Here is a 25,785-nt window from a genome sequence, read left to right as displayed (position 1 = left end):
AGATTAAAAACTTCAACTTCTGTAAGATTGCACCAGTTTTCCTGTTGTCCTGATGTTTATTCCCTTGCTTTGCATAGCTTATTTAATATTTGTGGGCACGAACAGTAAGCTTGCAGGTTGACTTATTTATCTGTAAAATGCTCATCAGTTAATGACATTGCACAGAGATGTTTGGCTTGGCAGGCGTGGTTTAGTGTTTAAGAAAATGCAGTGGAAATCTCTTTGGTCTAATGTGGACCTACTGGTTAGGAAAGTTGATTTTTATTGTACTTTTAATTTGTTGCATATTAGAAGAACAAAGTTAAAGCTCACTGGATCATTATTTAATCATTTAATTAATCTTTTGTCTGCGCATTTAGGAGAAGATTCAAGGTATTCTATTAGATCTGCTTGCAACAGGTTTGGCATTATGATCCCATATAAGGGTGAAAAAATATTCAGCTGAAATTGTACCTCAGCCTTTGAATAAGAATGAAGTGTAGGGAGAGGGTTGTGGTGTTGGGTTTGTGATGTTTTTTGTTTATTTATTTTGTTTTCCTCCTCTTGTTGGAAAGGTTGGTGTTTGATTAATTATACTGTCTCTTCTGTTCTTCTTTCCTGATCAAGGATGTGTTTCGATTTGAGGAGATGGTCCTTCATTTGATAAATATCAAGATTTTAAGATCTGAAGATGTTTTAAACAGCCTTCTGTTAGTAAACATCATAGCATTCTGACCTAGAGAGGAGTGTCTTTTTAAAAATAATTTATTATTTTACTGATTGCAAAAGACTTCTCTCACAATACATAGTTTTTAGGTTTTCTTTTTCTTTAAGCTAGTGTCCTTGACAAAATTTAGAGGTACTTATGCAGAATAGGTAATGCAAATTCTGACTAGCAATGTATACCTTTTTTTTCCCACTAATTCTCAAGGCATCAAGGCAACCGAAAAGTATAACACTTATCTAAATGTTTTATTTGATTCATGTCACTATCATGTGGGCATGTATCTATAGAGATTTTACTATTTATATCAAGTATTAAATAGATCACTACACAGGATATGTATGTTGCTGTATGTTCTTCATACAGTGGACAAGAATGGGAATGGTAGTTTGTGGATTAGTCTAGTCTGTACTAGATCATCTCTTTAAAGAAAACAGCTCTTAAGTCTACTGCCAAAGGAGAATAAAAGAAAGGATAATAGTTACTTAAACCTGTCTAGTCTGGAGATGGTTTCTTCCTCTCCCATATTTGAATTATATTATGGGTGAGGCATTTCCTGTGGCTGCTTTATAACAAAGATCATAAGGAAATTATCAGCTAATGAGTAATCTAGACTGCTTCAAGCTGGCCCAGGTAACTGTCCAGCTGATGGCCCCTTTCTCTGATTTCATTCTGCCTTTTAAAAAGCTGGTGCAACCACATTGGCTAAAGCAATGTTTTGGAGGTTATCAATCAAGGCAGAGCTGGCTGTGTTGTATGAATTCCTCTGTATAGTGGAACATGGATTAGATAACTTCATTTGACTTGTACTACTAAATATGTCAAATATCCAAACAGCAATTCTCACTTTTTTTAAAGAAGTGTTTTACGAGTATTTAAAATATTTTAGAAGTACATAATGATGCTGACCATCAAAGCTGTAGGGGTATAATTTGTTTCAGATGTTCCACAGTAATAAGCACTGACTGTGCTATTATAAAAGTATTGTTCTGAGTTAACACACGGGAAACATTGACAGGACAGAAGCTTATTTTCCAAGCAAAGTCATCTTGAAAATACAAAAGGGAATGTGTGAGTCCATTTAACCATGGAGTGAAGTGGCTACTGGAGTAATTTGGATACTTGGAGCATGGGATATGAAAGCATGGCATATGGACACTGAGCTGTAACTAATGAGCCCAGCTGCAGTTTAACTGACTCCCGTACAGTCATTTTTGTGTGTTTGCACTGTGCTCTTCGTTAAGAGAAAGTAGTTAACATGGCACAAGTGTAGTACCACACTGGATACTTGTGTTATGATGGTCACTGTCCCATCTAAACAGATGCTTCCACAAAGCTGGCAAGCTTCTAGAGACATTTCTGAGTGGCTCTTCTTGAGTCGGGTCATGTCCAGTCAGGCTTACTAGTTGTGTCATCATCATACTTGTATGAGAAAGCATTAGAAGAACTGATTATTTTTTTTTTCCCACAAAAGAGATGACTCCCTTTTCTTTTTTTTAAATTTTATTTAGTATGGAGGTAATTTATGACAGGTGTTTGGGGTATGCTTTTTTCTTTTTGCAGCCAGTGTGCTTTAGGGTAATGAGAATGAACCAGGGATGACCTCATGGCGGTGGTATTGTGATTAGAAGCTGATATTTCCTGCTCTTGTGTGGATGTGGCTGCTTGAGTAGCCAGAGGACTAATCTGGAAGCTGTAAAGGAGTGGTGGACATGAATCCCTTGCAAGACAGATGTTGAAGTCTCAGGGCAAGGTGCTGACCTCCTTCTGTTAGGAAAAAGAAGGAAAACCAGCAATACACTCGTGTCCTCTCCCCACATCCTTGCGCTGCCCTTCTGAGGTCTTACCTGGTGTTTCTTTGCAGTCAGGACAGAGATGTAATCTTCTAGTGTCATTCCTGGTGAATGGTGGTTGTGCAGACTTGCTTCCCTGAGTGTGAGACAGTAGTGCCAGGTTGCTGTGGAGAACCTGCAGCTGTTTGTGAATACAAGCTCATTTGTTTAAGTGGGCCAAGCTTACTCATAACATGCAACTGTCTGTGCTAGGAGCACATATTCATGTTGGTTAGTCAGATGTTACTGCTATCAAGAGGAAAAAGTCATGTAAAGCACAACCAGGAAAAGAGCTCCGTGCTCTGTCTCTCCCAGTGTTTCTGTGATAGCACACTGAGGGTGTAGAAGGGCGGCAGCTACTTCTCTCAGAGCAGTTCCTTCACTTTCCTATGGATGCCATGTTTTCTTCTTTGGTGATACGTTGCAAATGTCACATTATGTCTTGTATCCTCATTTTAAGATTTGGCTCCAGGTGGTTTGTTCCATAGCATGAACCTCTGCAGTTTCATTCCAAGTCTGGTTTTGATCAGGCTTTCTCTCTTTTTGACTCCTTATCAGATGGAAAGCAGTTGTCCTATTAGACATAGCTGCTGGTTTTATTTCCTTCTTTGACTTGCATGGGAGTCTGTTGCTTCCACTTCTTTCAGAGGACAGGAGGGAGTAGTGTACAGGTGTGATTGGGTGTGTACCACAGTAGGTGAGTCTCTGCATTTGCTGCCAGACTGTGAGATGCAGGTTCGTTGGGGGATTCTAACAAGATGTGTTCAGCGTGATTGAGAATGTCTCATTTTTATGCCTGTTGACTTGCATTTGTCTTTTAAAAAAGTAAAAAATATCTTGTTATCTCAAGTTCACTATATGGTCAACTCTGTACAGTTCCTTGGACTTAAGCTGTAATATGGTGCCTCCAGGTACAAACAAGGAGTGCTGAGACGCAAGGCATAACAGAAGTGATTTAGGATGATGTTGAGGACAGTTCTAGTGCAGTTTGAGGGCTGTGCTTTTCCACTTCAATATTAGCATTGAAGATGTGAGTGTATAGCATATTCTTTGTATATTGTGTCTTAGGACTGGTGGATCTATGTCTGCCATACACTTTCCTCCTCATCTCTATCTTCTCCGCCATCTTGCAGAAGAGCACAACACTCCTAAATTGATTTTCATGTCAGTGGCATCTAAAAATGATGCTTTCTGTGCAGCACTGGACAGCAAGGTCTATATGCAGGTTAGACCATGACAAGCAATTAGCCGTTCAAAAGGGAGCTGGGACTGCCATGCTGAACATACACAGAAATTGCAACAAGGGAAGAATTTGCATCCATGGAAGGGAGTTATGATATACATGGCATGAGGCTGTTCTAAAGGTTTGACTTAAAAAAAAAAAAAGAGGTTAGCTATCCAAAGTGCCTCTCCTGGGCATAAGAGAACTTGATCAGGAGAGTTGCATACCTTCAGAAGAACAAATGGGGAACTTGGGACCTATCTGCTCTTTGGCATGGAGGCAAAGCATCTGGCTTTAAGCCATTTCATTTTGGGGCTTCCGAGTGGCTAGTCATTGAGGATACAGGCTTTGGACTTTTATAGAAATAAATAAAATAATAGCAGAAGTCTGTTTAGGTCAACACAACACCTTTTTTGCTGTGACATTTTAATAATGCATGTAGATGTAGATAAATGGATTTTAAATATATATATTTAAGTTGCTGATTGGTTATATTTAAAAATGAAAAATTTATGTTTCTAATTTTTCTGTCCACATCTGCTTTTGAGTCTGCTAGGTGCATGAATATTTGGCAGATTTCAGCTATATACTGAGGTAGATGAAAACTATAATTTTGTTCTTAAGTACAGTTTATTTGAAAAATACACTTGATGTGTAATTGCCTTTACAATCTGTTTCCTGTGGGAATGAGGATTAAATTTTTCTGTATCTTTCAATAGGAGGATTTGTCTGGCTGGCTAGCACCAGGAGAAGGGTATACACCTGAACTGATGGATTTTCACCTGAATGAGATAGACATTAAGCTTCAAGTACTGCTATCGGATGGGGATTTTTCTGCAATTTCCAGCTCTTGCTCAAAACCTCCAAGCCAGATATATCAGGTATAGTACAGAACAGATTTTATGTTGCAGATTTCTTGTTTGAAGTGTGTGTTGAGATCTGATGTAAATGAAAATACAGCATGCCTCTATATTTGTAATTTTTTTTGTGTTTTTCTTTAGTATCGTCTGTTTGTTCTCAAATGTATGTGTTATAAGTGAAATCTTTGGCTACGGAAATCATATGGAAAAATAATATGTTGCTATTTTAAGTGGCATATAATTCAAGGACTGTCTTGTTTTTAACATTTGTTGATTCCACACTTTCAATAAGAAATTTAATATGCAGGAATTGGTAACTCAGATGTTTTTTTAACTGCATGAGGGCCTCAGTGGTTTAGTGAGTATAGCAAGACATTGCCCATGATAATTCAGCTTTGGGAATTAGAATTAGTTTTTTTTAATCTCTGGATTCCAAAAATGCCTCTTGTGATCTGAAAGATAAAGCAGTGGTGAATAAGCAATGTTGAAGACTGTAGAAAATAGATTGAAATTGTATGGCCTTTGTCTTTTCCCCTTGCTAGCAGTATTAAGAACCTGTGAGGTCACAGCCTTGAGAAATGATTGTTTGAATTTTGTGCATAGATGACTCCAGTTTATCCCCTGCCGCAGTAATGTTGCCCCTGCTATAATGGGGCAAATAAAGATAAAATACCACCATTCTTATTTTGCACTAATTTGCAAAAGACTTGTTTACTTCTGTAAAATTTAAAGTTTATAGCCAAAACAGGTATATCATAGTGTAAGAGTGTACATTAGCAAAACTGTGTTTTTAGTTGCTGGTGTATGAGAAACACACTTTTTATGAAAAACATCTCTGAATGGCTAAAATACCTGTGGTTTTTTTTCTTTTTCTAAAGACACTTTAATGTCATTTTTTTTGTATTGACTTCTTTCTGAACGTCAGATTTTGTTTTACTTATAGTAGTATTTGCTGTTGCTCTTGACAGTTCCCGAGGAGTCGCATCTTGATGTTGATAACTAACCAAGTGGGATATTTAATGTGTGAGACGTGACCCCCTCTAGTGGTTAATGGCTTAGGGAAGTGCAGTTTACCCGGTAACCAGGTTCAGGGACCTGAGCTTGCCGATGATTGCTGCTGGATTTGTGTTCGCGGTTGTGAGACATCAGCTTGAAGCTAATGCAACTGCCTATGATAATGAGCTCTCTTTGGGAACATTTGTCCAAGTGGTGGTTGTTGCTTCCTTTTCGGGTAAAAGCTGAGAGGTATTTGAATAGAAACTTGGCATTTATGTGTATGCTTATTAAAGAGTAATGCGTTATCTTTTTGAATAGTGTTAAACTTAACAACCAAAAAGAGATCATTAATTCTGTAATTTGCCCTTCATTAGTGAAAAGCAGCTGCCCTTCAACTTTTGCTTTGCAGCATGTGAAGGGTTTTCAGACACTGTAGTTCCAGGAAACACAGGATTCCATTTGTCTTTTTTCTTTTAATTTTTTAGTTTTTTTTTGTTGTTGTTCAGATAAGCTTAAGCATGTGAGTCATTTTAATAAAGGCTGCCAAAGAACAGGACTATTTAAAGGTGGTTTTATAAATTTAGAGAAAGAGCTAAGCAGAAGAAATATAAATTGAATTGAGTAGGAGGCTTTACTTGTTTAAAACTGGATTTATAAAGACACTAATTGCATAAATGCAAAACTAATTTAAAAAAACCCGACAAAATAAACAATAAAAGCAGACCCTCCCACTCTGCAGCTCTCTAATTCCAGAAGTGTCTTGAGTTCCAGGTGCCTTCCCAGTTGACTCCAAAATCCCAGAGGTGCCTTCATTCCTGTTTCTTTGCTTGTCCAGAGCTGCTCCTCTCAGCAGAGGACAGGGTGTCTAGTGCTTGTCTTAGTTTCATTGTGGTCCAGATTTTAGGCAAGCCAGTGTTAAGTTCTTCATGAAGTCTGATTCGAAAGGTGCAATCTGCTTGTATCTAGCACTGTTCATATTTACATAGAATTTCAGCTGTTAACTTTTTTTTTTTTTTTTTTTTTTTGGGTGGTAAGTGGAGGATTAAATAGTTGTCTGATCTTCTGATCTTGACAGCCTACTGTGGAAACTTCATACCGGGTCTAGCCTTTAGTCCTGTGTTCTAGGTTATGTTTTTGGGTTTTTTTTGTTTTGGTAGGTAAAAAAATCACTTTTCATACATAGCAATAAAAACAGGTAAAGTTCTGAATTTGGTTATGTGAGTTAAATCTCAACACCTTTTGCTTTCATATTCCTTTAACAGTTGCTTTTTCAAAAAAACAGGAAGTAATGTGCAGTGGTAGCTGAGAAATTAATGACTATTTTGAGTTTAGAGAGCTTGTCAAAAGACATGAAAAATGACTTTTTTTTCAAGAAATTGTTCTAAGTTCATTGCAGCTCATGGCTGTTTTAAAACAGGCTTGTTTATTATGATCAATATCCCCTAATATTGTTATAAAATGGAAGTTTTAATTAATTTGCTTTTTAAAAAACTTGTTCTTGAAGCATCAGTTCTGGTATCAGAAAATAGGTAGGTCACAAAAAAATACCAGAATTCTTTGTAATCAATGTCTTTTGACGTTACCTGAACAAAGGCAACTGATACCCTACCAGAAAGGGTCTGAGGAAATAAATGATGCTTTTGCTAAAAGAAGGTATTGTATTGTGATATGTTAGCATGAATGCCTCATGCAAGACAAAGGCACTAAGAGTTCTGGTCGTCTGCACTTTGTTGGGTTTAATTTCCAGCGTTTAATGGCAAGACTTTCAATTTTCTTCAATTGACCACAGCAACTAAAGGAGGAAGTAAATGAGCTGTCAGCACTGGAAGGCTGTTACTCTCTGTAAAAGCAGTTAGAAGTGGGACACATTTAACTTACTAATAGAATGAATTAAGTAAGTGGCAATTATCCTTAGTTATTCACCCTCACACATATTCTGTGAACACTGTGAAAGACAAAATATTTGTTGGTGAGACTGGGAATTTGTAGTATTCAAAACTGATGGTGCTAGTCTAGTATTGTTGAAGTCTAAGATAAATTTCTATTGATTTCTTTTATTCAGAGTTTCAGCTTAGATTATATCACTGCTTTTCCTCTAACTGAGGTAAATTCCATGAACTTAATTGCTAGATAAAGATGTTTGCACAGATGCAATTGGGGTGCAAATTTGAATGCACTGCAATACTGGTTTCTTAGGAATTTGTTTTTTTTAAAGTTTGGCTTTTTAAATTAAGGTGCCAGGAGAGGGCTGAAAAAAATCCTGAATGCACAGAATTTATTTTGAATGAGTCTAGTTGTTATGGGACACAAGTCTGATTTGGAACATGGATGTCCTTTCCTTTGGAGAAGAGGCTGATGTAAGTGACATTAATCTTTCTTTTAAAAATTTGTGCTGAAATTCATTCTGATTTCCCTGAATCCAGATATGGATTTCATCTGTTGTGGTGGAGTAGGTTATAATGCATTAGTGATGGTGAGCATTGGGAAAAATTGTTAGTGTGTAAATCATCTGCTTGTATTTTCGTTTATAATTTAGAAGTAATTAAAATTAGCTTAGTGTTGTGTATCATAAAGCTATGCACTCTTTTCCTCTAAGAATTGCATTAGGTATAACTTTCAAAATGCAAATACTTGATCACCACTGGCTCAATGGGAGAGCTGCCTTCTGCCACAGATAGATGCTTTGGCAGGGTATAGGAACTATGCTCTGACTTTGAAATCTTTAACTACTGACTTTAATTATCCTACAGTACCATAGCTGAGCTGTTACAGATTCATCTTTTTGTGCAATGAGTCCAGCTGGATTCAGAATGCTTTTCCATGACTAATGTTCTCTTTTACATGGAAATGTTTCTCATCAGCACTGTATTTCTCTCTGAAACATTTCTTTGTTCTGATGCCAACTTAATTAAATATTTAAAAATGCTTCTGTCTTATTTAATATTTCTGGGGAAGAACAAATTGAGTTGAATGTAATCCTGAAAGAGACATGAAAATGGTAGGATGAAGAATATGAAGTGTAAGACTGTGTGTGGAGTACAGTTACCAGCTTGAAAAACAGGGAAACTACCTGAAAATAAAAGAAAACGGAGATGGTATTTAAAGAAACATTAATATCTCTCTGCTTGATTGTCTTATAAAGGTAATTAATGTTGTGTATTACCTTGATGATTTCTTTCATAACTAACTGGGTTTCGTTTATCAGAAAAATATTCCATTTTTCAGTTATAGCAATAGACTGTAGTTAACAGTTTAAGACTAAATAAATACTCAAATGATAAAAAATTCTGAAGATACACTAACATTTCAGTTAACGAGCTCTCTGATAGTGTGTACTCTTATGCCTGCACTTCACCAAAACAGATGATTTTAATGATTAAGTCTATTTCAGGACATGGTTAGAAGCAGATTAATAAGCTGATCAGCCAGTTTTGTGGCTCAAAAAGATTATATGACACTAATATCTTTGATTAGGTGGGATTTTGTTTTTATTTATAGAATTTTGGAGAAAAGGGAGTGCAACAAATAACTTCAGCCATTTCACATACTGGATATTTCTGTTTTGCATTATGGCTTTCGCTGTTGCTTATATCTTTGCTTGTGTAACATTGAAGTTCACATCTTTATTTTCTACTTTATCTTTAAGATTTTTAGATCTTTAATCTCAGATGGACTCCTACTATGTACACATGCTATATAATGGAAAATTAAATGTTTGCAGTATTTGAAACATTGACAATAAAATGTTCTCCATGATATAATACTAACTACGTTTATGTAATGCTATCTTAAGAAAAATATTTAAAAAATTATTTAACTGGGAAAAAGTCTTAACTCTGCTTATGTGGTTCTGGTCAGTTACTATTCAGGAATGAGAGAAGTAGTAGTCTTCCATTAAAGCAACAGCTCAATGCCCCATACTGGTCAGATATCAAATAGATTATTAGGAACAATTATGAAAGGGAATACAAAATGAATCAGAAAGTATCACTGCTTTTCTACACATCTGTAGTATACCATATAGCTTGACTATTGTCCAGTTGTGATCCCCAGATGTCATAACCAATACAGAAACAATGGAAAACTGATTACCAGAATGCTCAGATGTGTATAATGGCTCCTATGCAATGAGTGATTATGGGGAGTTTGGAAAACATGAGTAAGAAAGAATGTGACTCAAGTGTGCAAAACCATGCTGATAGAGAGAGAGTAAATAGTAAGAATTTTTTTTTTACCATCTCATCTAAATAGAATTGTATCAGTAGTGGATGTTGATGTTGGAGAAACGTTGAACCAAGTACTTCTGTTTCTGGTAAATGTTCATCATTCAAGTTCTAGCCAGCACTCTCTGATAAGAATTGGTTAGGTATCATAGCAGAGCTCAATATTCAAGAAAAGTTTATGGAGAATAAAGTTGTCATGTTTAATCCCATTTAAGAATTTAGTTTTATATTGTCTTGTTAGAGAAGCAACCGGCTTAAAATCATACTGAGTGTGATAAAAAGGTAAAATAACCTGTGATACCTAGTTTTCCTAAAGTTTGAAGAGGTTACTCATAAGTGCTTGCAGCAGCTGAGCTGTCTGTAAAATGAAACATGTATGCTTGAAACTATTTGAAAGACTAGGACAGAAATTTGCATAAAGCTTTGCTTCAGAAATACGTGTGGGAAAGAAAGTAAAAAATTTGAAGTTAATAACGTTTTTGATTTTGTGACTCCTCTCACTATCACCTTTTTTTAATCTAGCTGGTACTGCAGCATAATATTTTCAGAGATGCTGTGTGCAGTTTGAGCTCTGTTCTTCATTGAAGGCTGAGTTCATATAAAAATATCAAACAGTAGTCCATGCATACAAATCCCAAAATAAACACTGAGAAGTGTAATATAGTATATAGTGACTTCTCAGTACCACTAGTTGCATATTCTTGTAGGTGTATTCATAACATTACTCTTTAAAACAAATCATAACTGCAGTTCTAGTCCATGCAGAGCACTAACTGCTCACATGGTAATGTCTCTATATACGCCCAGATGATCAAAAGATTGGATTTAGAGATATCATTGCAGAAACAGTGATAACTGTTTTTAAAGAAAAAGAAATAGGCCATCATCTTCCTCCTTGCCCTTCCATGAACAGTTAAACAATTAAAGATGTAAAATTACTGGAAGAACAATGCCATGTAAAAGCAATTCTCATTAGCGGGTCCTTCAGTTGCTATATTTTGAGCTTTTTTGCGAACTCTATATTTATATTGCAGATATAAAGGTCATATCCTTGTTTCATGTATTAGTAAACACAAGTTTAAATAAATCCTTTGGGTTTTTATGTTCTGTATAGATGTCAGTCATGCAGATTTCTTGCCATTGGGCATCATATTTAATGTAAAAAACTGTGTATTTAGAAGCCTATCTTTAGATACTCAATATTAAGAATTTGGCCTTAGGTGGCCCACATTAAATGTCAATCCAGTTTGGAGAGATTCTAGTCATTAATAGATGGTGCTGTTGATATCTGTCTTTCATAGGAAAATTTACTGACACTGTGGTACTGCCAGCTATTGCTGATTGTAAATATATATTCAAAGATTTGTACTGTGTTAAAAGTATATTTTCAGGCAACTAATATGTTTAAATATCAGAACTCATAGATTTGTTTGATGTTTAGAAAAAATTGTTTACAGATGCTGACAGTTTTTTTCTATATTGTAGTTGAGAATTTCTGTTCAATGTTAAATTGCAAAGGTTGTTTTTCTTTCCAGTTAGACACACTATATAAAAATCTTTTCCTGTGTGTTTTTATTAGGATTGCTTGAGCTGCTCCTAAAAATAAGAATAAATAGAGTATATTATTATTAGATGGTTGCTCATGTTCCTTTGGGTTGAATTGACTAAAAGGCATGGGTATTTTTTGTTTTTTCCCCTCTACCATTATTTGGATTCCTTGGGTTCTTTTATAGGATCTTTGGCTTGCAAGAGAGAGCCCTGTTTTTTTTTTTCCAATTAGAACATAACTTTGCTGTTTGGCCAGTCCTTGTTTTCTTAATGATCTAAATACGTGTAATATTAAACCTTGAATGTATTGGAGGCTCTCCTCCCTGTATGAGGAGAAGGACTTAGGTGTGCTGGTGCACAAAAAGCTCAACGTGGCTTAGCAGTGTGCACTTACAGCCCACAAAGCCAACCATATCCTGGGCTACATCCAAAGAAGCGTGGTCGAGGGAGGTGATTCTTCCCTCTACTCTCCTTTTGTGAGACCCCACCTGCAGTACTGCTGGAGCCCCCAACATAGAAAGGTCATGGACCTGTTGGAACAAGTCCAGAGAAGGGCCATGAAGATGGTCAGAGGGCTGGAGCACCTCTGCTGTGGAGACAGGCTGAGAGTTGAGGTTATTCAGCCTGGAGGAGAGAAGGCTCTAGGGACACCTTATAGCAGGCTTCCAGTTCCTAAAAGGGGCTTATAAGAAAGATGGGGACATACTTTTTAGTAGGGTTTTAAACTGCAAGAGGGTAGACTAAATATTAAGAAGAAAGTCTTTACTGTGAAGGTGGTGAGACACTGGAACAGGTTGCCCAGAGAAGCTGTGGATGCCCCATCCCTGGAAGAGTTCAAGACCAGGCTGCATGGGACTTTGAGCAACCTGGTCTGGTGAAAGGTGTCCCTGCCCATGGCAGGGGAGTTGGAACTAGATGATCTTTAAGGTCCCTTCCAACTCAAACCATTCTGTGATTCAGGACTGATACAAACTTCAGGATCTGATCCAAAGCTACTGAAGGATGTAAGAATATGTAACCCAAATCTTTACTAATAGTTGTGCATCCAGCTCCAACGTAGAGAGGGTTATTTCTCGTTTACCATGATCTCTAGTAACCAAAACACAGAGTCATTTCAGTTCAGTTCTTCCTTTCCCTTCTGGCCTAATTGTGATCCCAGTGTGGTTAATAGGAGAAGGCTTTGAACCCCTCATTCAGTCTCCTCATGTTTTTATTGTAGTAAAATTTAAGCGTAAAAATCTTAGCTCTGGAGACTAAGAAATTCCTCTTAAAATGCGAAGAGAAAGAATTTTTTTATTGAAATAAGTCCAGCGTGGTGTTTAGTTGTTGTATTTGAAAATGTGCATAATGAAAAATTAACATCTGTGAAATTTGAAATTGACACATGATTCTAAACATTTAAATTTTTTCCTAATAGAAATAAAAAGAACATTTGTCTGGTTTTGAAGCAGTATAGTCATATGTTTAACTTCTGCCTGGTCTTCCTTTTGTTAGGAGTCTCTGGTTTATGCAAACAGAAGCTTAGAATCAGTTCCAGGTGAAAAGGTTCTGCGAGACAATAAGGAACAACGGGATCAACAAAATCGTCTGAAAGAAATAGATCATCAGCTGAAATCCCTAGAGAGAAATCTTGTAAGTCTCCTATTTTTGTCATATTTTTCTCCTCTTGGTTTGAGAACTTTGGAGTTTATCATTCCATGTGTCTTAAAATAAAATCTAATTCTGCAACCTTGTGTAAATTCCTGAAGGAATACCCAAGGAAATATACAAGCAAAAGTCTCAAATAATTTTTCTTAGTCCGGGAAACATATTTTTCAGTCGTAATGCCTGTTTCCCATGAACATAGTGTTTTAGTGTTTTTCAGAGTGAAAGAAGTTATTTTCCTCTCTTCCTCCCCAGAGGGAGATAGCATAAATAATCATATATAAATACATCCTAAAAGGATTTTTTTTTTTTTTTTTATGGCTCATATAATTGTGTTCTTTGAAGAACCAGGTCTGGTGGGAATGTTGTATACACTAAGTTATTGGGTGATTTAGCTTTGCTGAATTCATTTAGTGTATTTTTGTAACTTAATTTTCATTTAATACGTGGATTTCATAGGTGCAAGGGCCTATAAATAGGATCACGTAAGTAAAATGGTAGTAAAAAATCATTACTGTTTTAGAATAAGTACATCGCATCTCATTCTTCTTACTACTTTGAGTAAGAGCAGGTAAGGAAAGGCAATTTAAAAATCTAAGAGGATCGTTAAACATAATTTTTGCCTCCTAAGTTATTTCTAAGTCATAGAGCCGGGACTCACAAACCAAAACTTATGGGCCTTTCTCAGGTAATATACTACTATTCTTTTCTCTTTCAGCGAGTATAATTTATTAAATTACTCTCAAGTTACAGTAACAAAATCTAACTAAAAAGTAGTGCTGGGGAACCTGAAGGCCTTCAAGAATCTTTTTATTCATTTTTAAATATACATTGTAAACATGCTGTTTGATCTGCGCTGAAAGAGCTACAAAGCAACCCGTACAGAAGAGAATTAGGGAGAAAATGTATACATTAAAACCAGATGAATTCAAAAGGAGAGTCCTAAGATGATAGAGTTGTCCTTTGTTTGGCATGAAAGGCAATGCTGGTATTTGTTTTTTATGTTGGATCTCGCATAGATCTTAAGAGCACAGGAAGAAAATATCTTTCAATTTTTAATTTTTTGTTTGTTTGTTTTTAATAAAACTTTAAAGGTTTCCCTTGCTTAGATGAAATCAGGAATGAAACTGCTGAATACTTAAAAGAACATCACTGCATTACTGAGCTTGGCAGTAGTCATTAAAACCTGGATATATATACGTATTTTTAAGATTTTAACATCTTTGTTTAGTGTTGTTTTTCTGCTTTGGGATGAGAAAGCTTTTGTTTCTCTATGGAATGTGCTATGTAGGGAAGACAAACTAGTATAGTTGTGTACAAGAGGCAGGTGAGATGGCAGCTGGTATGGGTGACCTGATGAAGCTGCATTTTTACTAGGAAACCCCAAGAATTTTGGTACATTAGCAAGAGGCATCAGTATAGGTAATTGACATAAAAGAGGTGTGCAAATGGAGGTGGTGGTGACTGGAAATAATGAGCATGGATTTACCGAGAGTAAGTCATGCTTGACCAGCCTGATTGCCGTCTTTGATAAAATGACTAGATCTGCTCTGTAAGCTGGAGGGCAGGGCTGCCACTCACTGGGAGTTAGGCTGGAGGAGGGAGCTGACAGGAACAGTGTGAAATTCAAGGACAAATGCGGAGTTTTGCATTAGAGTGAAATAACTCCCTCTGACAGTGCAAGGTGGAGCCTGCCTGGCCGGGGAGCAGCCCTGCTGAAAAGGACCTGGCATTGTTGTGGGCAGTGGACTACACATGAGCCACCAGCAGTGGCTTAACAGTTAAGATTAACAGTGGACTTGGCTGTACCTACCTACATGAACTTAGCCAACAGATGAAAGGAATTAATTACTCCCCTTTGCCAGGTACTCATTAGACTGGTCTAGGGTATTGCATCCAGTTTTGGGCTCCCCAGTAAAGAAAGGTGTTGACTTACCTTAGCAAGTTCAGCAGAGGGCCACTGAGATGATCTGAGGCTAAAGCACTTCACCTGTGAGGCTAAGGAGACTTGGTTTGCTAAACCTGGAGAAGAGATGGCTCAGGCAGACGTAACAGTAGCTTCCTATTAATAAAGAGGGTGTTACAGAGAAGACAGAGCAGCAGTATCTTTACTGAGTTATATGGTGGGAGAACAAGAGGCAATATTAATAAATTGAAATGGGGAAGTTCCAACTGAATTTAAAGTACAAGAAAATACCTCTGAGGGTAATTGAGAATGGGAAGCAGGTTGCATGGAGAGACTGTGAAATATCCGTCCTTAAAATTTTGCGGACCTGGCTGGTCAAAGCCATAAGGTATTTGATCTGATCTTATAGCTGACCATGCTTTGAGCAAGAGGTAGGACTAGAGACCTCTTGATACTCACCCTTCCCAGTCTGATGATTTTTTTGATTCTACAAGGAGAAAGATCAAGATATTTTATGCATTCTCAGGTGGTTATCTTTCTTTAGTATAACTACACTGAAGGAAAAATAGTAATTTTTCATGACTGTGCATTTTAGGAATGTGTTTTTTGTGTGTAACTGATGTTTAGTGTTTTTCTTGTGTATTTATGGTTTTATGACTACGTTTGTTGCATCAGACCAAAAAAATCTGTGTAGGCTACCCTTGGCTCGTGGAGGTCTTTATTCAGCAGTAGGGCTACCTTCTGCAGTAATCAGAGTTAGGACAAGTACTGTTCTAGTTGTCTTTTATTGCTCTCAAAGTGATCTCCAGTGCAGATCAGAAGCTTTGTAATTCAGACAGTGCCATAACCACAGTGGTATAATCTGAATTCCTCATACAACTGTTGCTACAGCTGCAAAAACTTCAGCCACTATCTACATATGCAGGGTTTATGCTGGCAGGGCTTGAACTGCACAGCCAATATGGAGTACTTATGGAGTATAGGAACAGTCTTCAGATGTCTTGGGCTTAGTGATCACGAGATGATAGTTTTTGATTTTTGGAGAAGTAAGAAGAGGGGTCAGCAGAACTGCTACCTCGGACTTCCAGAGGGCAAACTTTTTCCTATTTAGGAGCCTGGTTGACAGAGTCCCTTGGCAGGCAGTCCTGAAAGGCCACGGGGTCCAGGTTGGCTGGACATTCTTCCAGAAGGTTATCTTAAAGGTGCAGGACTGGGCTGTCCCCATGTGCCAAATGATGAGCTAGTGGGGAAGATCAGCCTGGCTGAACAGAGAGCTTTGGCTGGAACTCGGGGAAAAAAGGAGAGTTTACCACTTCTGGGGAAGGGGCAGGCAACTCTGGAGGGCTGTAAGGATGTCACGAGGTTATGCAGGGGGAAGATTTGAAAGACAAAAGCCCAGCTAGAACTCAGGCTGGTTACTGCTGTAAAAGATAAAAAAAATGCTTTTACAAATCCATTAGAAACAAAAGGAGGGCCAAGAAGAATTTGCATCCTTTATTGAATGTGTGGGGGAACATTGCCACAAAGCATGAGGAAAAACCTGATGTACTTAATGCTTTCTTTGCCTCAGTCTTTAAAAGCAAGCCCAGCTTCCTTCTGGGTACCCGGCCCCCTGAGCTGGAAGCCAGGGATGAGGAGCTGAATGAAGTCCCCACAGCCCAGGAGGAAACAGCTGGGGACCTGCTGCTCCACTCAGACACACAGAAGTCTATGAGGCCAGATGGGATCCACCTGGAGGTACTGAGGGAGCTGGCAGAGGAGCTCACCAGGCCACTCTCCATCATTTATCAGCAGTCCTGGCTAAGTGGGCAGGTCCCAGCAGCCTGGAGGTCAGCCAGCATGACACCCATCTACAAGAAGGGCAGGAAGGAGGATCTGGGGAACTACAGGCCTGTCAGCCTGACCTCGGTGCCAGGGAGGGTTATGGAGCAGACCAGCCTGAGCGCCATCACACTGCGCGTGCAGGAGAACCGAGGGACTGGGCCCAGCCAGTGTGGGTTTATGAGGGGCAGGTCCTGCCTGATGAACCTGATCTCCTTCTACAAGATGACCTGCCTAGTGGATGAAGGAAAGGCTGTGCATGTTGTTTACCTGGACTTTATTAAAGCCTTTGACAGTCTCCCACAGCATTCTCTGGGGAAACTGGCTGCTCACGGCTTGGGCGGGTGCACTCTGCGCTGGGTAAAAAGCTGCTGGACGGCCGGGCCCAAGGAGTGGTGGTGGATGGAGTTACACCCAGCTGGTGCCCGGTCACAAGTGATGTTCCCCAGGGCTCAGTGCTGGGGCCAGCTCTGTTTAGTATCTTTACTGACAATCTGCATAAGGGGATTGAGTGCACCCCCAGCCAGTTTGCAGGCGACACCGAGCTGGGGGGAGTGTTGACCTGCTGGAGGGCAGGCAGGCTCTGCAGGGGCGTCCGGACAGGCTGGACCCGTGGGCCGAGGCCGGTTGTACCAGGTTCAACAAGGCTCAGTGCCGGGTCCTGCACGTGGGTCACAGCAGCCCCACACAGCGCTACAGGCTGGGGGCAGAGCGGCTGGAAAGTACCTGGGGGAAAAGGGCCTGGGGGTGCTGGCTGACAGCTGGATGAACATGGGCCAGCAGTGTGCCCAGGTGGCCAAGAAGGCTACTGGCATCCTGACTTGTATCCAAAATAGCATGTCCCGCAGGGCAAGGGCAGTGATTGTCCCCCTATACTTGGCACTGATGAGGCTGCAGCTTGAATACTGTGTTCAGTTTTGGGCCCCTCACTTCAGCACCTCAACACCCTTCTTGAAGTGTGTCCAGAGAAGGGCAGCAGAGCTGGTGAAGGGTCTGGAGCACAAGTCTTATGAGGAGCATCTGAGGGAACTGGGGTGTTCCAGCCTGGAGAGGAGCAGGCTCAGGGGAGACCTTACTGCTCTCTACAGCTGCCTGAAAGGGGGTTGCAGGCAGCTGGGTGTCAGTCTCTTCTCCCAGATAACAAGCAACAGGACAAGAGGAAATGGCCTCAAGTTGCACCGAGGGAGGTTTAGCCTGGATATTAGGAAAAATTTCTTCACTGAAAGGGTGGTTAAGCATTGCAACAGGCTGCCCAGGGAAGTGGTGGAATCACCAAATCACCATCCCTCGGAGTATTTAAAAAATGCATAGATGTGGTGCTTGGAGTCATGGTTTAGTGATGGACTTGTCAGTCCTGTGTTAACAGTTGGACTCTATGATCTTAGAGTTTTTTTTCCAACCTGAATGATTCTCTGATTCTATGACAAGGAGGCAGTGATTCCTTTAGAGGCTGTTCACTTCGGGGTATGTGTGTCACTAAAGTTAGGGAGCGTTTTTAACTCTTATTTTTTCACAGTTCCAAAATAATAGTAAAACTTCATATTAATACACTGCTCTAATACATTAAACAGGTAAAAGATGAGGGGGCAAATAAATAGAGGAGTTCTGTGTGACTTCAGTATATTTTATATGTTAATAGGCAAAGAGGTAAATCAAGTTGGCTCATTGTCATCTTTTCCTAGTCATTGACCTTTATATCACTTTTTGTCACTGCTGACCTTGTTCATGAGGCAAACACAATCTGAGGAAGTGTGTCTGGGACTGTACGATAGTCTATGGCAGGCCTGGGAAATGCAGTGGGCTGCTGACTCATTCAAATATTTTGTATATAAATGGGTCAGTTCCAAGTCTTGGTTGGATTATAGCAGTATTGTTTGGTTTCACATTACACAAAGAGTCTTGCAACATACCACACGTTTTTCCTTGGCTAGATTGTGTGTATTTAAAACTCTGAATTGATAGAATGCAATGCTAATTTACAGTGCTTATAAACATAGGATATGTTGTCTGTACCAAAGCGTAACTCATGGCCAGACTAGCGTTGCTGTGTGCTATGCAGCATCGGGTAAGGCTTCTTCAGGGGGACATACTGTGTCATCTTAATCAGCTGCTGCTCTGTAGCATGACTCTAAGATCACACAAATATTTCATATTCAGATGTTGTATTAGGTCCTCCGTGAGATACTTTGATTGCCAGTTTAAATTAAGAAGTATTCAACTCTAAATGTAGGTAGGTTTTTCCTGCTAACAGCAAAGCAAAACAAAACATATAGAAAATGTACACTTTTTTGTGTGTGAACAACAAAGAGCCACCAGAAAATACTGGGGTTTTTTTAGTTTTGTGTCCTTGATACCGTGCTGTTTTGTCCAATCTTCTTTAGAAATAACTGTATTTCCCAGAAATAAGAGTAGAAGGTATCTCCTTCTGATGCAACATACATAATTGAATAATGTTTTTGTTATTTGGTGTGGGAACGTCTAAAAATCAGGTGACTTATGCAGTGTGGATTGGGCACCTTGTTTCTATACTAAAGTAATATTTTGGCCATCAATTCTGTAACAATGTTAGCAGCAAAACTGCTCTCTGCCAGGAAACTGCAGGATGAAAGGCTAAATAGAATGCTTGGGTTAAGGACGTGTGTGTGTGGGAATATGTAGGTGGCATGTTTCCAGAATAATTTAATGATATCTGGAAATACTGTTTGTTATTCAATAGGTGGCACTCTTTGCTGTAGGTCAGAGGAAGAATGCCTGGGCATGGTTCTAGGAGATATTATTACTGGTGAAAACATTGTAATTTCTGTGGTATGAAATACAGGTTGTGAGAGATTGCCTCTCATTTTTGACCAGACCCCAGGTATGCAGCTTTTAACATTGCTATTTTTCTAGCTTAGCTAATTAAACAATTCAATTGTCTATTTAAAATTAATGTATTTAAAATTCACATTGCATTTCAATTTCTCCTTTACTCTTTCCTAAACCACTGTAATTTGCTGTGTAAAACTGGAAATAAATTCTCTGCTCTGAGTAGAGGAGGTGATTTGTCACCAGTTAGGAACGTTATTTCTGAATACATGGTTATACTGGGCTTTATAATTTTAAAATATAGTATTTTACAATTTTAATGTCTGTGAGACGACTTATTTTAAAATGTACTTCAAAAAAAATCCCTCAGATAGAAGCTTTTCTTGTTGTTGTTTCTTTTGTTTGTTTATTTTTGTTTCCTAGGTAGAAATTATGGCTAGTTTCACTAGTTTAACAGAGCAGAATTTAGCTCTGTGTGTTAGGGAGTAAGTTACAGTAGATATAAAGATAACTTTATTAATATATTTTTTTGTGTATGGTAGAATGCTGTATTTCCTCCACTACTGCAAAATTAATTATTCAAATGTATTTGTGTAATGGTAGCTTTACTCTGACCCCTTCAAGGGGAACACATTCATCATATTTCTTGAGCAGTCTTTTTAGTAGGTGCTGGCATCTGAAATTACAACATTTATGAATTCCTCCATTACACTTTACCTCATGCATGCTGTGGGACTTCATTGTTTCAGTGAAGTCTGGGACTGAGCACACAAAACAAAGCTGGAAGATAAGACCTTAACATACTTTACAATTGATATAAAAACACAGAAAGTCTGCTAAGTATTATGCTTGAAGTAATGAGACTAAGGGCTTTGGACTCTGAGTTCCTCCTTTATTTTGAAAAAACCTGTCCCCAGTGAATTAATATACCAAAGAATGTATTGTATGCATTGAAATTTCAATCCAACTCAAATGTATCTGTACCGTGGTTTCTGGACCCTTGCTGAATTTCTTTTAGGTTTTAGTTTGACCTTAGTTCACTACTTCTTCATTTGAAACCATGGCTGACTCTCTCTACATTCTTTCATCTTTCAGTTTCCTGGAAACCATTGAGCTTATCTTTGTTTTGTGAATTGCATTGTTAACTGCTGCTTCAAAAAAAAAATGTTCAGCTGCCAAATGCCTGTTGCTGAGCATTAAAGAAAAGAATTTTATATAGGAAGAATAATAAAGGTAGTTATTTTTCAATTGTGGCTTCTACTAGTTGGCCATTTGTGATAATCCAGTAGCGTATTTGATGATGTGTTGAATTTCTTCATGGCACATAGTAGGTTTAGATACACATCCAAGCGAGCTTTTAAGTAAGATAGTTTCACCTTTGTTGGCTAATAAATGTGTTTTATTTCAAATGTCTTCAAGTGGAAGCTGATTCTTCCCTGCCAAAATCTAGCCACAGATGCCTGTTTTGCGGTTTTGGTTAAATATATAAATTTAAAAATATTTCAAATGCATATTAAATATATATGCATGTAGTTGTATGTATATACACACATATGTATAAACACTGTTACCTCTTAGCATGACTGAGATACTGATACCTACTTTAAAAAAATTAGTCTGCTTATTTGTGGTAAGTAATTTTAATACACAAGCTAAATCTGGTTTGCCTAGTCTTAAATTTAAATTTATCATCAGATGTCCATACATCTCTAGAAATTATTTTTTCATAAATTTATGCAATCTAGTGGCCAAATACAATATGTGATTGTCAATTATTGAGGTCTTTTTTTTAATATATCTGATAATATGAAAATAAACATATTCTGTTACCTGAATAGCTGAACTTTGCAGGAAGGTGAACAATTGGTGTGGATGATGCAGGAAAAAAAATAGTAAATATATCGATGGTGTCAAGAGCTTTGATCACCTGCAGGAGCTTACTCTGAAAGGCATGATTCTTATCTTATTGATCTGTGGGGAAGGAAACCTTAGGATAAAATTAATTAATGTTTAGTGCTGGAGAAATTCTCACAAACCTTTTCATCATTTACTTGCATCAAGATGATGAGCGGGTTTGCTGTTGTACATGATTTTATTCCAGCGTTTTCCCTGAAACTGATTGAATTCAGTGCACCTGATCCTGACTCTGTATTAGGCATCTTTGAGAAAAGGAGAATAATTTGTTTCTGACTTCTACCATAATTCCTATCTTCCCCTTTAAAGGGAAGAAGAGCGCAAGGTGAAGTCCTACCATGTATTTGGGGAGTAATTTGTCAGCTAGACAATCCTATAATATAGTTTTCAATCACAGTGTTTGCAGAAATTAATTGCTAATATTTTTGAACACAGGAATATAGCTGTATTTTTTGACCATGTTGTGCATTGGTAGTCCTCTAGGTTCTTCTGGGGTGCTGTGCCGCAACATACAAATAGCAAACAACTTTATTTGAGTTCACATAATCATGTGGTTGCTCATTTCTGAATAAGCATACGTTTGTCCATACAAGCAGAACTTGTTTAATAAAACATTTTCATAACATATTTCATTGCACCAAATAAAGGGAAAAAGGACAACTTACCAAAGGAAGGCTGAGATGTACCAATTTCTATGTTATTCCTTCAGAAATTATCTACCAGGTTCTAAAGTCACTTGCCAAGTTTTTCGCAAGCTTCATACAGATCTTCAAGTTTTACAGGAATTCATTCTCATTATGTGATTATCCAAAGTTGTTTCAGAATAAAATGTGGTAGCATTTCCATCTGGGAGAGAATGTTAGTGTGAACACCTTATTTTCTTAATTTAACAGCTACTACATGCGTGAAAAGAGCAATAAGATTAACAGCAGATTGCTTAAAATTCAAATATTTCACTTACAATTAAAATAAATTTCCTATCTGATTGTTTTTCACAGTACTGTGAACAAGAATGAAGCAGCTTCTGAAAGTATTTATGATAAATAATTTGAAAACTATGTATTGCATTAAGACTTAATAGAATCCAATAATTTTTAAATGAATGTTAAAGTTTTATTCATCGGTTACAATCTTAATGATGCTTCTAGTTTATATGGAAAATTATTAAAATAATATTTATATACATGCTGGAGCCTGTTAAATGGAACTACATCCATATGATGGTGAGTAATATTGCCAACTTGCATCGTAAGTATTACTTATGCATTGATACTCTGTATAAGAAATCATTGCTGGAATTTGATACCTGCAATGAGACCTCTTTTAAACATCCTGGGTTTCTAGATAAGAATGATCAAATTCTCTGTCCATTCAATGTACTGATCCTCCTCTGAAAATGTAGAGAGTTTCCAGTTAAGATGATGACTGTCAATCTACTTGCCCCAGAATATGTAGAAGAAAACTGGGAAGCATTTCCCTTCTTGTACTTCTCTCAGCTAATTTTGAACAAAGGAGGCCTTTTTTTCTTCCCCCCTCAACCTCTATGTTTGTTCCTCTTCTGTTGCCCCATATCTTGCATATGATCTCTGTAGAGTTGAGCTTTCCCATCCTTTTTTTTTTCTCCTCTATATTATGATATTTGCCATCTTGAAATAACAAACCATCTTTGACTACCCACTATCTCTAAATTTATGTACTGCTATTTATAGTGATTGTTTGATCTTCCATTTTGTCTAACATGATTTAAATTTAACTGTAACAGCACTACTTTCTTAATTGTCTTTTATAAATGGTATTCAACACCATCAGATTCTTAGTAGAAATCTGTTTTGTCTTAGACAATGAGAGAGTTCATGAAAACCGATTTGCTTCTATGCTTTTATATTACTCCTTCAGTATATCCTTTTGTCACACTCTCTGACCTCAGCAAATATGACATAACGGTGTTCTTGTATTTGCATATTACTGTTTTTACTGTGCCATCCATTTATCTGCCCCCAACCTCTCCCACAATTATGTCTAAATGAGGTTATGTGTATCCACTTGCAAGACCCTTTTTCATTTCTTCTTAACTCTCCTTTCTCCCAAACTGTCATTTTCAGTTCATGGTTGAGATAAATACATGGCTTCAAAGCAGTACAGTGCTCTTCATCACTCGGTTGTTATATTTTCAAGCAATTGCATATTGCTCCACTTCCCTCATGCCTAAAGTCTTTTCAAAATACTTTTCAGTGAATTTATGAGGACTGTATTTCTGTTTAAGACAGTCAAGCATATTCGGTGGCGTTTCAGTGTTTTCCTAGTACTTGACTATCTGTGTATAAGTAGCTTTTGTATGGATATCTTTACAGGTTTGTTTGGGATTTTTTCTCCTTCCTCTTCCTGTGTCTGTACATCTAGCATCACAGTGCAATGCAATGACTATGGCTTCTAGCTGCACTGGTATTAAAATAATAATGAACAATTTCTCTGGTTAGTACAGGTGTCCACAGTGTAAGATTTTTATCACTGAAGTTTGCATGTCCTTCTGAGGCAAGGAGAAGGTGTTTACTTGTTACACATCTCAACTGGCAAACTTAGGAGTTCCTCATTCCTTGCTGCTAGTTAGCACTGTTCTTTAATCTCTGTAGGAAAGAAGCCTTGGTTTTGTTGGCCTGATTGCAATCTGTGTACTAAAGAGAAATAGTCAGGAAAAAGCCTCTTTTTCTCTGCAAGTGTTGTAGGGGAAGGCTATGTTTCTTCTTTGCCCTAAGATGTCCCATTCAAAATGAGAGAAGAAAAACAACAGGACAGTGATGGAGGAAACCTTCTGCAACATGTATGTAGGTGTAGTTTGTACTTTGTGGGTGAGTATTAATGTCTTGATCTTTTGATAAGTAGCATACAAGTGCATCTTTCCATCTCAGGGTTGGTGTTTGTGTAACGTAGTCTGCAATAAATGTAAACATAGGTATTTTTTGGCTGTGAGTCTCTCTTATACATGTGTGTCTGCATGTACAAACTGTGTAGTGGAGGTCTAATCTTTTCTTGAGACACTTTAACTTGTTAGGCCAGGATGGATGTGTAATCAAACAGCATCTCTAAAAGTGAAGGATGTAAAGCACATAGCAGATGACAGGGTGCTGATATTCTTGTAAATTACATCAAACTATTTGACAGCCACATGGGACTTCTAAGCCAAAAAACATCTTAAATGTCATAGCACAATGTGACTTTTATAATAAATACTTGTAATATTTTAGTGTTGACTCTCATATTTCAGTTTAAGCTATATAATAATTTATGCATGTTCACCTGTAAAAGACAGTAATACTAAAGAAAAAAGTTATTTTTGGTATGATTCCTAAGAATATACAAATTCTATTAAATCTATAGATAAGATGGATATTGCAATTAATATATTAACACAAACTGATGGCATACTGTGATAAATCCAATAATCAGAGTTTTACAACAAAGCTTAGTTGAAAACTAGAAGTATTTCTGATGGATTTTTGGCTCCTACAAAACAGTTTCCTGAGGTGACAACAGCAGTATTTCTAGCATGAATGCAATAATTTTCTTTTCAGAAACACTGTAATCCTGTTTACAGAGTCAAACAAAGTAGGTTTGAGAAATGCTTTGAAAGTTTTGTCTCATTGATCTAAATAGTCTAATTACACAGCATATTTTTTAGTTATGCTGCACAGCGCAGGCCAGTATGAAAAAGTACTTAGGAAGCTGGGATGTCCCTTTTCCAGATCTTTACTTAAAATATTCCTCTCATTAGGAATCTGAAGAGCTAAGGGCGTATAAACTTTTGATGGGAGAAATACGTAGATACCTAACACTTTGCTACTGAGTGTTCATACTAGTTGCCAGTTTGGCAGAGTTGAGCATCTCGTGGCCTGTCTCATGCCTAAGTTTATTTTTTTTTATTCCCAGATCGAGCATTCCTTTGTCCACAGGCTCCGTTTACTAGACAGGCTCAGAGCATGCCAATACACCCAAGCAGCCATAAGTACAAAGCATGTTACCAGTCATGATCAAGATTATGCCCGTGTTCTTTCAGAAACATAACCTAGGAAGTTAGCATCTGCCTTACAGTATTCCGCCACTTCCTTCAATGTCAACAATTTCATCTAAGTAGCTTGGTCTCCATTTTTCTTCATGCAAGAGAGTGACCTAACCTTCACATATAGTTTTTGTAACTTTGCGATGAGGAAGCATGTAATCTCTCCAGTGATAAAGTTAAGATATTCATCTAGGAACACAAAATTCAGGGCCAAACCAGCATAGATTTGAGGGACAATATTTCTCTAGCCAGTGATG

At 37.8% G+C, this 25,785-nt stretch overlaps 1 protein-coding gene across 5 annotated transcripts in view; it reads left to right on the top strand.

Moving 5' to 3' along the window:
- The window catches only part of FSIP1 (fibrous sheath interacting protein 1), a 98,578-nt gene that overhangs the window by 19,665 nt on the left and 53,128 nt on the right, over positions 1–25,785 (top strand). For all 5 annotated transcript variants that reach the window (XM_080396444.1, XM_080396445.1, XM_080396446.1 and 2 more), the window contains 2 exons: positions 4,477–4,638; positions 12,879–13,016. In XM_080396444.1, the coding sequence (XP_080252570.1) occupies positions 4,477–4,638; positions 12,879–13,016 (300 nt within the window). The remainder of the gene's footprint in view (positions 1–4,476; positions 4,639–12,878; positions 13,017–25,785) is intronic.

The sequence above is a fragment of the Falco punctatus genome (assembly GCF_963210335.1).
Source record: "Falco punctatus genome assembly, chromosome: 7".
Taxonomy (NCBI): Eukaryota; Metazoa; Chordata; class Aves; order Falconiformes; family Falconidae; genus Falco; species Falco punctatus.
This window is presented reverse-complemented; position numbering and strand designations above follow the sequence as displayed.